At 37.8% G+C, this 16175-nt stretch overlaps 1 protein-coding gene across 1 annotated transcript in view; it reads left to right on the top strand.

The window, feature by feature from the left end:
* Positions 1–3987: 3987 nt before the first annotated feature.
* Positions 3988–16175, top strand: part of LOC308105446 (scavenger receptor cysteine-rich type 1 protein M130-like) — a 30771-nt gene continuing 18583 nt past the window's right edge. The window contains exons 1-8 of the mRNA XM_080456173.1: positions 3988–4089; positions 5960–6040; positions 9583–9891; positions 10942–11235; positions 11473–11787; positions 12801–13094; positions 13962–14276; positions 15291–15584. Coding sequence (XP_080312299.1) covers positions 4035–4089; positions 5960–6040; positions 9583–9891; positions 10942–11235; positions 11473–11787; positions 12801–13094; positions 13962–14276; positions 15291–15584 — 1957 coding nt within the window. The 5' untranslated portion in view covers positions 3988–4034. The remainder of the gene's footprint in view (positions 4090–5959; positions 6041–9582; positions 9892–10941; positions 11236–11472; positions 11788–12800; positions 13095–13961; positions 14277–15290; positions 15585–16175) is intronic.

The raw sequence follows: 16175 nt of genomic DNA, 5'->3' as shown, positions 1-16175 counted from the left end.
ATTATTATTTTTTGTTTTATTTTTGTTCTAGTTTAATTGTATAATGATACATGATCATATAACCTCTCTATACATGTTAATAGTCTTATTTTTAAACATATAGATTGAACTGCATAAGTCTAAACACAAGTAGCTCAGAGGAGAAACACTCACCTCTACACACACACACACACACACACATATGCAATTTAGGGTATCTGCACATTTCTAAAGTGACAATTTAATGACTTTTAAGACATTTTTCATACCTCTAAAATAAATTAAAAAAATACCAACAAACTATACTATTGGCCAAATTGTCAATATTACCTAAGAAAGAGGCAGAAATATTGAAAATAGCCAATCTACAAGCTCACAGTGCCGTTCAATGTGCTTCACAGAATAGGTTTAACATAAACATTAGAAAACAGGAGGATAACAACAAATAATAGAAAGCATGTGGACAAAAAAAGAAAGACAAGAAAAATTGGGAAATAATAAAATAGGACAAATACAACAATTACAAATAAAAAACTAGAGTAATGCAGAAACCTAGGTAAAGGCAATGCTAAAAAGGTGTATGCATGTGTCTTAAGGTTTCTTTAAAAAAAGTCAACTGATTCAGTGACCCGCAGAGCCTCCGGCAGGCTGTTCCAAAGGCTAGGACCATAATAGCTAAAGGACCGCTTCCCCATGCCTTTTTGTCAGTGGTGGAAAGTAATTACATGTACTTAACTACAATTCTGAGTTACTTTTGACTTTACTAGAGTATTTCCAATTTGCAATAGTTTTACTTCTACTCCACTACATCTCAGAAGCAAATATTGTACTTTTACTCCACTACAATTATTTGAAAACTTTAGTTAGTTACATTGCAGATATAAATTACTAGATTATAAAACACACATTAACCACTTTAGCCCTATTTTATATATAGGCTATTTGAAAATAGCCGATCTACAAGCTCACAACGCGTCACATCGCTTGTAGATCTGATATTTTCAAACATTGGTACTTTTACTTTTGGTACTTTAAGTATATTTTGATGTCAATACTTTTGTACTAAACATTTTAAACACAGGCCTTTTACTTCCACCACTGCTTTTTTTGCAAGCCGCAGGAACATTTAAGAGACTGGTGCCAGAGGAGAGGACATAAGGGTCCTGTTGGGAACATACCAGAAAATCATGGAGCATTTCCATTAAATTGATTTTAAAAACCAATAAGAGGATCTTAAAATCGATTCTAAAACTAACAGGCAGCCAGTGCAGGGACTTTAAAATGGGTGCAATGTGTGCTCTTCGTCTGGTCTTTGTCTGCACACGTGTAGCTGCGTTCTGAACAAACTGCAGCCTAGTACTACTGACTGCTTTTTTTTGGGAGACCAGACAGGAGAGCAGGCACGTGCACACGTAGACATCAAAGGGGGCTTGAGCCCCTGCCCTTTTACCCATCTGGGAAAAAAAAAACAATAACAATGTGTAGTGTGTGTTACAAAATCGAAAAATCCAAAATAGGACCGTCATTTTTAGCTTGCGGCCACTTGGACTTTTGGTATTTTGCTGAGTGGCCCCTGAGCCATCTTAAGTTGAGTAGCCCTGCCGTACCTGAATGCAGCGTTCAAGAGAATTGCCTTTTCCAAACTCTCCTGAACTTGAATGCAAGCATTTTATGTTGAAAGAATTGCATCTCCAGTATTGGCTTGAATCTTGAAAGCTTTAGTTGAATGCGGCATCACGCACCGAAAATAGCCAATCTCAAAGCTCACAACGCGTCGCAGCGCGACGCGTTGTGAGCTTGGAGATCGGCTATTTTCTGTATTTTCACCAAAAGTGCCCTTTTGGAAACTTCAGCCCCTGCCCCTCTAACATTCTCTGCACGTCCCTGCAGGAGAGCCTTTCAATAGTCAAGCCTGCTGGTTATAAAGCATTACATTGCAGTATTGATACTTTTAGTAAAACATTTTAATACTTTTTCCACCGCTGGAAATTATCAATATGAGTCATAGATCTATGGGTAGATAGTAAAATTTTATTTATCATCTACACATTTTCTTTTTTTCTTTGTTAATCTCAATTAGATTTTAAGCCTGGTTAAAGAAAGGTAAAAAATAAATTACATTAAATTAAATTAACTGGTAGCTTACATTCCAGTTTGACAGTGTTTGACATCTTGATGTCTTGACTCTTATGTGAAAACAGTGTCAATGTTTATGTACAGGTACAATATTGTAAGTGTGTCATAATACCAGTTAAAAAGCATAATACTCACACAACACCAACCTTAGGACAGAGGTGTCTGGTCATGGTGAGGTGGAATTTCACCACCTTGTTCTCAGGCAGGCGTTTGGTCAAACAATACCCAGGCAACAGACTGTTTGTAATGATGTGCACGCATATAATATGTGCGGGCTTGCAACGGCCTATTTCATCCTAATGCACAAGGTCATTGCGTGGCTTCTCTCTGTAGTTATCGCACAAAATAAGGCTCAAAGGAAGAGGCAACATCCTCCCAAAGGAAGGAGCATCATCATTAAAAGCCCTTTCCCACGTCTGTGTCCCCGGTGCAGTCACGGACATAATAGCACTTACTGGAAACCAAATTATTCCATAGCTACTGCAGCAAGCTGCTTATATTAGCAGAAATTACAAGTTCTTATACCAGTAAAGCAACACGACTAGGTGGTTAAACTTGACACACATTGTGAGCTTGTAGATATGCAATTTTCAAAAGATTTTTTATACATTTGAAAAGTGATGTGGGAAATTCTGCATAATGAGTACTTTCTACTTTAAATACATTTTGATGACAATTTTTTTTTACTTTTAAGTCAAGTATATTTTGTATTCCAGACTCTTACTTGTAACTTACTTGTAAGAGTTTACTACATTGCAGTATTGATACTTTTACGTAAGTAGAAAATGTGAATACCTTTTCCACCACTGCTTCACACAGCTAACTTGTTTTGCTGTCATGTTGCACTTCTGACCTACCTCACGAGTTAGGCTTGACTACCATATTGTTGCTGTTGGGCAGAAACACTTTATCCCCATATTTCATCTTTTTATATTTTCGTTCATGAATGAATGCCCTATTTATATTTTCTACACTATACTCAGTTTGAACATGTGTGAGAAATGTCACCCATTATGACATGCCTAAAATAGGGACACCAGGTTGAAAATGGTGCGGTAGCCTATTTGTTTTATAATATATTTGACCAATAAGTACTAACAAGAGCTTGTGACTAAATAATGTTAAATAGTGCATTAAAGGGGTAGTTCACCCCCCAAATAACTTTTTTTCTATTGATTACTCACCCCATGGAGCCTTGAATTCATGGATATTTATTTGTTTTTGTCGCATTCCTTCCTTTATTATTTGATTTTAATACATTTAGCCCCATTGATTCCGGTAGGAGACACAAATGCATTTGTGTCTCCTACCGGAATCCATGGGGACACATTTATTATAATCAAATTATTGGCTTAGGAATGTGACAAAAACAAAAAAATATCTATGAATTCAAGGCTCCAGATGGTCAGTAATCAATAGAAAAAAAGTTATTTTGGGGGTGAACTACCCCTTTAATATAGCACCTTTATCCAAAGCACTTTACATAATGTGCATTAACCATGCAAGGGCAGAGGGCACCAACCTGCTCATCGGGAGCAGCTAAGGGTTCAGTGTCTTGCTCAAGGACACCTCGACACTAACCCAGAGGGAGCCAGGGATCGAACCGGGAACCTTCAGATTCCCAAGCAGCTGCTCTACAACCTGAGCAAATTATTATGTTGGACTTTTTTTTCTATTTCCTATTAAGTAACGGTTTTAGACATATAAGGTGGAGTAACTAGAATTAAGTAAACAAACTGTGGTCAATGTTTTCTTTTGAGAGCAGAAGCTGATAGGTGTTACTTATGTTAATACACTCATCATGCCACACAAAAAAAGTGCAGAGTCCTACAGTTCCCAAGTAACTCAGTCCCACTTACACCCCCCCTGTGACGCCCCTGTATGCAAACACACTCACACAAACGCACACACACACAGGCATGCTCATACAAGTTACAATGTTTGTTCATTTCATGTTCCTGCTCATCTTCACAGGTAAGATATATTTATGAATAACATCCTGTATGCATGGGAGTGAAATGTGAATCTCTGTTTAGTTTTTATGCTATAAACAATTTCCCAAAGCTAGTGATAAGTGATGTCCAGCTTTGTCAAATGAGTCATCTTTGCATTTGCTGTGTGTTAACCTATAAGAAGACAGAGGAATTATTTAATCACTTATACCCTCTATACTTAGTAAACTAATACTGAGTTGACCGGGGTCGACTCTGTACTTGTTCAACCCCCCCCCCCCTCCTCCCCCCTCATCTACACTAAAGCTCTTTTCAGACAATAGCCAATCTACAAGCTCACAATATGTCACGCTTCAACACATTTTGTGCTTGTAGATCGGCTATTTTTGCTGAATGTATACACCCCAGAGGAGGGATGCTATGGATTTTGATTGATTGATTGATTGAATACTTTATTAACAATTTGCAAAATGTACAGAAGTACAGAAGATTCAAGTGGTGAATTCTGCATGAAGTTGTGCAGCTCTGTATTTGTTGCTGTTAATGTGTAAATGTATGTGGTGGAAAAAGAAATGTTTGTTACTTAAGTAAAAGTATCAAAACTGCAATGTAGAAATACTCTGTTACAAGTAGAACTCCAAAATGTACTTGAGAAAAAGTACAAAAGTATTGGCATCAAAAGGTACTTTTTTTAGGGTTTTTTTTTTCAAATGTATACAAATATTTTGAAAATGGCAGATCTACATGCTCACAATGCATCGCATTGCGACGCATTGTGAGCTTGTAGATCGGCTATTTTCAAATGGCCGAAATGAAGTGGTACGTTTTGTGATAATAATTCAAATAAAAAAAAGTACAAATACCTCAACACTGTACTTAAGTACAGTACTTAGTTACTTTCCACCAGTGGTAGCTACTATAAGTTCCAGCACGGGGTCAGTCAAAAAGGATCTGCTTTGTCCAGACGGAAACATTTACTGGTTCAATTCCACCAAGTTGGACAGTGTTTAACCACATGAACCCTAACGTCCCTATTCTGGGGCGGATTTATGGCACACACAAAAACAGCAGATCTACAAGTTCTCAATGTACCTACAGTAAAGGTGAGCCACAAATTTAGAGGGAAAAAGGAGGGGATATAGCTTGTATGTGTCTAAACCACAACACAGGAATATATATTGTATGCTGGCCTTGATGTGGATATTGAGCAGCTGTAGAGGAAACTGTGAACTGCCTCGCATGCAGTGGTGTAAAAAGTACTTTGTTACTTAAGTAAAAGTAGCAATACTGCGATGTAGAAATATTCTGTTACAAGTCAAAGTCCGGAATAAAACAATTACTTGAGTAAAAGTACAAAAGTATTGGCATCAAAATGTACTAAAAGTACAAAAGGTTGAAAGTACTCATTGTGCAAAATGTCCCATTTCACACTTTTTCAAATTTATAAAATGTGTAAAAATCGTTTGAAAATAGCAGATCTACAAGCTCACAATCCGTCATCACGACGCATTGTGAGCTTGTAGATCGGCTATTTTCAAATGGCCTAAATGTATAAGTGGTTAATGTATGTTTTGTAAAAAATAATCAAAATCTACAAAGCAACCAGTAAATAAAGTTTTAATAATAATTGTAGTGGAATAAAAGTACAATATTTGCGGAGTAGAAGTAAAAGTACTGAAAATTGTAAATACTCCAGTAAAGTAAAGAATACCTCAAAATTATACTTAAGTACAGTACTTGAGTAAATGTACTCAGTTACTTTACACCACTGCTTGCATCTAGTACTCAATCATTCCAATATCATTCATATTCTGAGCGTTCGTGTTTAGATATTTTATTCAATGCAGGCTGTAGCAAGCTATCCATACTAAACCAAATATCCCTGGTGCCAGGTTCAGCAGATTCATTAACTGCAGCACCCATGACACCAACCCAGAACCCACCTGATGACCTGGATCCAACTGAAGGAGAAAGTGAGTAGAAATGTATTGAATGGCATTCAACAGAACATATTATAATGATGAAGAAAAAAGAAAAGAAGAAAAAAAGTTTTTTTTTTACCAGCATGTAATATTTGCATTCTATGTGATTAGAAATCACATAGAAAGGATCAAAAAAGGGGAAGTTCTCTATAAGCCTCTAGGGTTATAAACTTCTCCTGAACAATAGCTGGGAACTGGAGTTATGGTTGTTTGAAGTCCAGCCAATAGGAACACAGAGGGAGCGGGAATTAAGCAATTAAAGCCTGTCCCTATTGGCCGTCTAAGTGCACCCAGCAAGTTTCGGAAGTTTACCATGCTGGGAAAGTGGTTTTGTGGCTGTTTAAAGCCCAGCCAATAGGAACACAGAGGGGGCGGAGCAATGGTGCGCAATGGTGGTCCCTGGTGTGGCTATTGTGATGGCAGACCTCTGACCAGTGTTGGTGGCAGGTTTGGTGCGGATCGGAGCAACGGTGCACCTCACAGGTCCGCATGTTACGTGGACGCGCGCGTGCGTGTGTGTGTGTGTGTGTGTGTGTGTGTGTGTGTGTGTGTGTGTGTGTGTGTGTGTGTGTGTGTGTGTGTGTGTGTGTGTGTGTGTGTGTGTGTGTGTGTGTGTGTGTGTGTGTGTGTGTGTGTGTGTGTGTATGTGTGTGTTTTACTTAAGTACAAGTATCAATACTGCAATGTAGAAATACTCTGTTACAAGTAAAAGTCCAGAATTCAAAATGTACTTGAGTAAAAGTACAGAAGTATTGGCATCAAAATGTATATAAAGTACCAAAAGTAGAAAGTACTCATTATGCAGAATGTCCCGTTTCACAAGTTTTCAAATACAAACATCTTTTTGTAGAGCTTGTAGATCGGCTATTTTCAAATGGCCGAAATGTATATAGGGCTGAAGTGGTTAATGTAGCCTATATGTTGTAATAACAATCAAAATCTACAAATTAACTAGTAACAAAAGATTTCAAATATTTGTAGTGGAGTAAAAGTACAATATTAGTCTCTGAGATGTAGTGGAATAGAAGTAAAAGTAAAAGACAATTGGAAATACTCCACTAAAGCTCCCTTTTGATACCTCAACATTGTACTTAAGTACAGTACTTGAGTAAATGTACTTAGTTACTTTCCACCATGGTTGCTATAATATCAGTGGTTCTCAAACTTGTTCACGTCAAGGACCACCCAAAATGATATGTATTTGGCCGCGGACCCCCATCTGAAAATATTTCCAGTTCCAGGGACCCCCCAGAAGCAAATATTTGGAGTTACAAATGTTCGCTTTAAAAATATATAGGTACTATATTCAAATATTTGCAAAGATTTTGATGATAAAAAAAATAGCAGATCTCAAACCAGATTAAGCTTGTGTTTCTATTCACTCTGAATTTAACTGAACTATTTTTGATATGATTAAAGCCACATAAAAGCTGCACTAAGTAACTTTCCTCTTTCCACCCCCGATTTGAACCCGGTTTTCTGCGCAATATTTTTTTTACCATTGAGCTAATAGAGCCTGTCTGCTTGCTCAGGGGATAAATTGAATCTTTTGTCAGATCCTGTGTCTAGGTGAGACATGACCTTTGACACGATCTAAATGTCTCAATAGAAGAGCAGGGAGACAACATGGTGTTAAATCAATGGTTTAATCTTCAGAATCTTCAGAGTTTTTTTCCATTTTACCTCATTAAGCCACATTAAATCCCAATAGGTGGGTAATTATTTTTATTTTTATTCATTAGTAATTTTGATTAAGTAATTTCTACATTAAACATGTTTGGATTTCTGCCTGAAAGGAATCAGACAGTCAGTGTAGCTAAGTTGGCAAAAAGCCAAACCGTGACAAACAGACCAATCTTGTACTTAAAATCCTAATGAGAATTAGAATTATAATATAATAATAAAGTTCACACACTGGATCAAACTCCGCAAGTGATTCGATTAAATTGGTGATTTTTATTGAATTGCTGGTAATTCAATCAAAATCACTTGTGGAGTTTGATCCAGTGTGCAGACTTTATTTTACTTTTTGGAGTGTTCCTCTGCCCAGCCCCTAGGACTTTATTGTTCAGACGTGCGTGCTTTGTTTACTTTTTTTGAGCGGCCATAATGATGCCCATTAAGGGAGTGACCTCCGTTTTCACATGTTGATTACACTCAGTGGTGGAAAAAGTACTCAAATTCTTTACTTAAAGGGATATTTCACTTTCAAAAAAACTTTGGGTCATTTATCGTCTATTCAGGCTTTTGTGAGCCCCCCAGACCGTTTTTAAGTTGCTTGATTTAGTATTTAGATATTTGATAATCATTTGATCAGACACGCCCCCTTCCTATACAAACCCATTATAACTTCAGACTCAATTTTTAACATGTTTAACAGATTCATCAAAAACACCCGTCCTTGGTTCTGCTGACTCACCCTGCCCTCCGAATACGTGAGGGGGCCGTGTTTTTTCGATTACTTTTTTCATTTATTTTTTTATTGTATTACATTTTTTTTCATTTTCCTTTTTTTTTTTTTCATAAATGAAAAAAGTGAAATATCCCTTTAAGTAAAAGTACCAATACTGCACTATAGAAATACTCTGTTACAAGTATAAGTCCAGAATTAAAAATGTAAATGTAAATGAAAATAAAGTTCACACACTGGATCAAGCTCCGCAAGCGATTCTTATTGAATTAACTTGGTTATTTGTATTTGGTAATTCATTCAAAATCACTTGTGGAGTTTGATCCAGTGATCCTTTTTGGAGAGTTCCTCTGACTGTATTGTTCAGAATGTGTGTGCTTTGTTACCATTTTTATTATTGAGTGACCATAATTATAGCCCTTTAGGGAGAGGCCTATTTATTTTGATGACACTGATCAAGATTAAAATGATGACTGTGGGTCTGCAAAGGGAGTAAACACAAGTGGCTCAGAGGAGAAACACTCATCTCTACACACACACACACACACGCACGCACGCACGCACGCACGCACACACGCACGCACGCACGCACGCGGCTGACACTTGTAGAAGGACTAGAAATTAGCGGCCCTAGAGTTCGACACCTAAATGCCACTGCCGATGTGAGAGATATGGCCATACATGGAGATCTGTGTGTGTGTCAGTTCTTGTCCCTTGGGCTATTCACTTCACTACTTCATTTAAAGGGATATTTCACTTACAAAAACAACTTTGGGTCATTTTCTACTCGGGCTTTTGTGAGCCCCCCAGACAGTTTTTAAGTTGCGTGATTCATTATTTAGAAATTGTATATTCATTTTATCAGACACGCCCCCTTCCTATACAAACCCATTATAACTTCAAACTTTTTAGCATGTTAGATTAATCAAAAACACCCGTCCTTGGTTCTGGTGACTCACCCTGCACTCCTAATACTACCTCTCTCCCTCCCTCCCTCCCTCCCCCTCCCTCCCTCCCTCCCTCCCCCTCTCCTCTCTCTCTCTCTCTCTCTCTCTCTCTCTCTCTCTCTCTCTCTCTCTCTCTCTCTCTCTCTCTCTCTCTCTCTCTCCCTCCCTCCCCTCAGGTTCTCCGCAGGTAAAACTTGTGAATGGTCCTGATGGATGCTCTGGTAGAGTGGAGGTTTATCATGAAGGCCAGTGGGGTACAATATGTGATGATTGGTGGGATCTCAATGATGCTCAAGTAGTGTGTAGACAGGTGGGCTGTGGAACAGCTCTGACAGCCAAAACGGGGGCGTTCTTTGGTGAAGGCCTTGGTAAAATCTGGTTGATTTGGTGTTTGGGCCATGAGAGGTTCCTTGATGCCTGCAGTCACAGGGGATATGGAGTTCATTACTGCTCCCATGATGAAGATGCTGGTGTGATCTGTTCAAGTAAGCTCCATGTTTTATTGTCTAAAATGGATTATTTATGTTGGTCACTTCTGTTTATGTTTCATGTAATTCACTTGATGAATTAACAAGTTATCCACTTGGATAACAGTTTATCTGAGATAAATTGTCAAAATATGTTTTCAAAAGACATCAGATCTCTATGGATGACTATAGGTATTAAACCATCATAGAGGCTTTTGGAGTACTATATCCTAACTTTTAGACACTCAATTGGTCAATTTGAACAGGAGTTAATGAATGATATTATTCTACATACAGTAACCAGTTTGCTGTTGGAGTTTCAGTCTCAACCGTTTTCAAAGCAAATTACACTTCATCATGAAGTCATGTGCTGTTAACCCATTCAGACCGGGAGTGTCATTTTTTGATTTCTTTGGGCTATCCAAAAACAGCAGATCTACAAGCTCATAGCGCGGCACCGAGTGCCGCACTATGAGCTTGTATTTTTGCTATTTTTTTAAAAACTAATGTGATTTTTTTGCAAATATTTCAATATATTTTTTTTTAAAGTGACATTTTTTAACTCAAATCTTTGCTTCTGGGGATTCTACAATTGTCTTCTAAATCCTAACAAAAATTCGAAGAAAAAACTTGTTGCTATAATATCAGTGGTTTTCACGTCAAGGACCACAAAATGATATGTATTTGGCCGCGGATCCCCATCTCAAAATATGTTGTTCCAGGGACCCCCCAGAAGCAAAGATTTCAGTAAAAATAATTATTAGAAAAACAAATGTTTTCAAAGATTGGCAAACATATTTACGATTTTTCTAAAATATCAGATCTACAAGCTCATAGCGCGGCACTCGGTGCCGCGCTATGAGCTTGTAGATCTGCTATTTTTGAATAGCCAAAGGAATCTTAAAGTGACAAAGACGCGTTGCCGGATTGAATGGGTTAAATTATACTGCTCCATTTTTCTAGCCACTACTAGACCCTGAAAACATATTTTCAGCTCAAGTCATGTAAACCTGTCCTTGAACCTTTGCATTTCTGACACTTTTAAATGTGTTTTTTACTGATTTCCAGACAAAGTCAGGCTGGTCAACGGCACCGACCGTTGCTCTGGTCGAGCGGAAGTCTTCCACAACGATGAGTGGGTGAAACTGTGTAGTAATGACTGGAGCTCAAGCAAGGCTGTGTTGACGTGTAGAGAGCTAGAATGTGGAGATCCAGTCAGTCCCCAAGTAAAACCTTACTTTGGTGAAAGCAAAGGGCTGAGAGGGTTTACAAGCAGGTGTTTGGGTAATGAGACCTCTATCGCAGACTGCTCACTTCAGACCCACCCTGCAGCATGTGACAATGTTGCTCTGGAGTGTACAGGTATGTTTTTATTATCATTACATCTATCTGTTGGGCCTTCTGTGCCTTTAATACACATACAGCTTTCCTTTAGGAAGGTTACTGTGGTAATCATTTGTAAATTAAAGCATAAACAGTACATAATAATTATTATTATTATTATTATTATTATCATTACTATTACTATTACTATTACTATTACTATTATTGTTGTACATTCCATGTTGTAATATCTTTTAACTAAGTTTCTGTCCTCAGGTTCTCCGCAGGTAAAACTTGTGAATGGTCCTGATGGATGCTCTGGTAGAGTGGAGGTTTATCATGAAGGCCAGTGGGGAACAATATGTGATGATGTGTGGGATCTCAATGATGCTCAAGTAGTGTGTAGACAGGTGGGCTGTGGAACAGCTCTGACAGCCAAAAGGAAGGCGTTCTTTGGTGAAGGCCTTGGTAAAATCTGGTTGAGTGGTATGAAGTGTTCGGGCCATGAGAGGTTCCTTGATGCCTGCAGTCACTATGGCTATGGACGTGGTGGCTGCTCCCATTATGATGATGCTGGTGTGATCTGTTCAAGTAAGCTCCATGTTTTATTGTCTGTCATGGATTATTTATGTTGTTCACTTCTGTTTATGTTTCATGTAATTCACTTGATGAATTAACGAGTTATCCCCTTGGATAACAGTTTATCTGAAATATATTGTCAAAATATGTTTTCAAAAGACATTAGATCTCTTTGGATGACTATAGGTATTAAACCATCATAGAGGCTTTTGGAGTACTATATCCTAACTTTTAGACACTCAATTGGTCAATTTGAACAGGAATTAATGAATGATATTATTCTACACACAGTAACCAGTTTGCTGTTGGAGTTTCAGTCTCAACCGTTTTCAAAGCAAAGTACACTTCATCATGAAGTCATGTGCTGTTAACCCATTCAGACCGGGAGTGTCATTTTTTGATTTCTTTGGGCTATTCAAAAATAGCAGATATACAAGCTCATAGCGCGGCACCGAGTGCCGCACTATGAGCTTGTATATCTGCTAATTTTTTTTGCAAATCTTTCAATATATATTTTTTTAAAGTGACATTTTTTGACTTAAATCTTAGCTTCTGGGGGATTCGACAATTGTCTTTTAAATCCTAACAAAAAAAACTTGTTGTTGCTATAATATCAGTGGTTTTCACGTCAACGATCACAAAATGATATGTATTTGGCCGCGGACCCCCATCTCAAAATATGTTGTTCCAGGGACCCCCAGAAGCAATGATTTGAGTAAAAATAAATTAAAAAAATATTTGTATTCAAACATATTCACATTGTTTCTAAAATAGCAGATCTACAAGCTCATAGCGCGGCACCGAGTGCCGCGCTATGAGCTTGTATATCTGCTATTTTTGAATAGGCAAAGGAATCTTAAAGTGACACAGACGCGTTGCCGGATTGAATGGGTTAAATTATACTGCTCTATTTTTTCTAGCCACTTCTGGACCCTGAAAACATATTTTCAGCTCAAGTCATGTAAACCTTTCCTTGAACCTTTGCATTTCTGACACTTTTAAATGTGTTTTTTACTGATTTCCAGACAAAGTCAGGCTGGTCAACGACACTGACCGTTGCTCTGGTCGAGTGGAAGTCTTCCACAACGATGAGTGGGTGAAACTGTGTAGTAATGACTGGAGCTCAAGCAAGGCTGTGTTGACGTGTAGAGAGCTAGAATGTGGAGATCCAGTCAGTCCCCAAGTAAAACCTTACTTTGGTGAAAGCAAAGGGCTGAGAGGGTTTACAAGCAGGTGTTTGGGTAATGAGACCTCTATCGCAGACTGCTCACTTCAGACCCACCCTGCAGCATGTGACAATGTTGCTCTGAAGTGTACAGGTATGTTTTTATTATCATTACATCTGTTGGGCCTTCTGTGCCTTTTATACACATACAGCTTTTCTTTAGGAAGGATACTGTGTTAATCATTTGTAAATTAAAGCATAAACAGTACATCATAATAATAATAAATGTAATAATAATAATAATAATAATAATAATAATTATTATTATTATATTTCTTTTAGCATTAAAACATGTATTATCGTTATTATTATTATTGTCGTTATATTATTATTATTATTACTATTATTAACACATTCCATGCCAGAGTTTAATCTCATAATGTACTCACCAGTGCCAGCGTTTTATTGTTGTTTTTTTGTTTTTATCATGTCGCCACAGACCTCGCTAAATAAGTTAAAAGTGCGCGTTCATTTGGTTCTAAACACACAGCGGATCCGTGAGAAACGTCCAGCGAAAACAGTTTCCAAATGCGAGCCGCCATCTTGAAGCTACAGCCGATACACGCTAAACAGTGATCAGCGAGGAGAAAAACAACAAACCGAGAAAATCGAGTTTTAAACAGGATCCCAGACAGGAAGCGGATACGATCGAAAAAACCGGAACCCGAATAATTCCGTTTCCGACCGGAAACCAGAAACCGGAAATGGATCAAAAAAATTCGGAAAGTGCACCTTGGGCGATTAACATGGGAATCGGCGGTTCGCGTAGATCTACGCGACTGGCACGCTGCGGCTTTAAATAGGTTCGCGTAGATCTACGCGATTGGCATTCAATGTGTTAAGGGTGGTAATAATAATAATAATAGTAATTATTATTATTATTATTATTATTATTATTATTATTATTATTATTGTACTTGTCATGTAGTAATATCTTTTAACTTTATATTTCTGTCCTCAGGTTCTCCGCAGGTAAAACTTGTGAATGGTCCTGATAGATGCTCTGGTAGAGTGGAGGTTTATCATGAAGGCCAGTGGGGAACAATATGTGATGATTGGTGGGATCTCAATGATGCTCAAGTAGTGTGTAGACAGGTGGGCTGTGGAACAGCTCTGACAGCCAAAAGGAGGGCGTTCTTTGGTAAAGGCCTTGGTAAAGTCTGGTTGAATGGTATGAAGTGTTTGGGCCATGAGAGGTTCCTTGATGCCTGCAGTCACTATGGATATGGACGTGGTGGCTGCTCCCATGCTATGGATGCTGGTGTGATCTGTTCAAGTAAGCTCCATGTTTTATTGTCTGTCATGGATTATTTATGTTGTTCACTTCTGTTTATGTTTCATGTAATTCACTTGATGAATTAACAAGTTATCCACTTGGATAACAGTTTATCTGAGATAAATTGTCAAAATATGTTTTCAAAAGACATCAGATCTCTATGGATGACTATAGGTATTAAACCATCATAGAGGCTTTTGGAGTACTATATCCTAACTTTTAGACACTCAATTGGTCAATTTGAACAGGAGTTAATGAATGATATTATTCTACACACAGTAACCAGTTTGCTGTTGGAGTTTCAGTCTCAACCGTTTTCAAAGCAAAGTACACTTCATCATAAAGTCATGTGCTGTTAACCCATTCAGACCGGGAGTGTCATTTTTTCTAATTCTTGGGGCTATTCAAAAACAGCAGATATACAAGCTCATATTTTGAAAAATCTTGGGATTTTTTTGTAAATCTTTGAATATATATATTTTTAAAGCACATTTTTTTAACTCAAATCTTTTCTTCTGGGGGATTCTACAATTGTCTTCTAAATCAAAAAACAAAAAAACTAGAAATTCTAAGAAAAAACAATAGCTATAATATCAGTGGTTTTCATGTCAAGGACCAAAAAATAATATGTATTTGGACACGGACCCCATCTCAAAATATGTTGTTCCAGGGACCCCCCCGAAGCAAATATTTGAGTAAAAAAAATATTACAAAAAAAATGTATTCAAAGATTGGCAAACATATTCACGATTTTTCTAAAATAGCAGATCTACAAGCTCATAGCGCGGCACTCTGTGCCACGCTATGAGCTTGTAGATCTGCCATTTTTGAATAGCCAAAGGAATCTTAAAGTGACACAGACGCGTTGCCGGATTGAATGGGTTAAATTATACTGCTCCATTTTTCTAGCCACTTCTGGACCCTGAAAACATATTTTCAGCTCAAGTCATGTAAACCTTTCCTTGAACCTTTGCATTTCTGACACTTTTGAATGTGTTTTTAACTGATTTCCAGACAAAGTCAGGCTGGTCAACGGCACCGACCGCTGCTCTGGTCGAGTGGAAGTCTTCCACAACGATGAGTGGGTGAAACTGTGTAGTAATGACTGGAGCTCAAGCAAGGCTGTGTTGACGTGTAGAGAGCTAGACTGTGGAGATCCAGTCAGTCCCCAAGTAAAACCTTACTTTGGTGAAAGCAAAGGGCTGAGAGGGTTTACAAGCAGGTGTTTGGGTAATGAGACCTCTATCGCAGACTGCTCACTTCAGACCCACCCTGCAGCATGTGACAATGTTGCTCTGAAGTGTACAGGTATGTTTAGATAATCACTACATCTGTTGGGCCTTCTGTGCCTTTTATACACATACAGCTTTTCTTTAGGAAGGTTACTGTGGTAATCATTTGTAAATGAAAGCATAAACAGTATATAATAATAATAATAATAATAATAATAATAATAATAATAATAATAATAATAATAATAATAATAATAACAATAATAACTAGAAAATGTGCTCCTCGGAGCACAAGTCTCCGCCAGCGGACCCGTGCTATTTTAATCAAATGAAATCACCTACCCTATCTTTAACCATAGTTCTCTAGGAATGTTCTAATTTCATAATATCATCATCATAGTGCAAAAGGCGTAAAATATTTTCTCTGTGTGATGTCTTTTTCTCTTTCTGTTTTTAAACCACCACGGCCATAAGGGTACTTTGATGGATTTGCCAATTCTTCAAACTTGTCGTCTAGATAGAATGCGCGTGGTTTTTGGTGTTCTGCAGGGGCGACTGAATATGTAGTGTCTTTCAGATTTACTGATGGCGTTCTCATCCTTAGAAGCGGTCAGTTGACACACCTATTTATAGAATTGTATTTCGTCATGCATCCCTCATGCATCCC

Source organism: Gymnoscopelus braueri, assembly GCF_963280865.1.
Source record: "Gymnoscopelus braueri genome assembly, chromosome: 17".
NCBI classification, from domain to species: domain Eukaryota; kingdom Metazoa; phylum Chordata; class Actinopteri; order Myctophiformes; family Myctophidae; genus Gymnoscopelus; species Gymnoscopelus braueri.
This window is presented reverse-complemented; position numbering and strand designations above follow the sequence as displayed.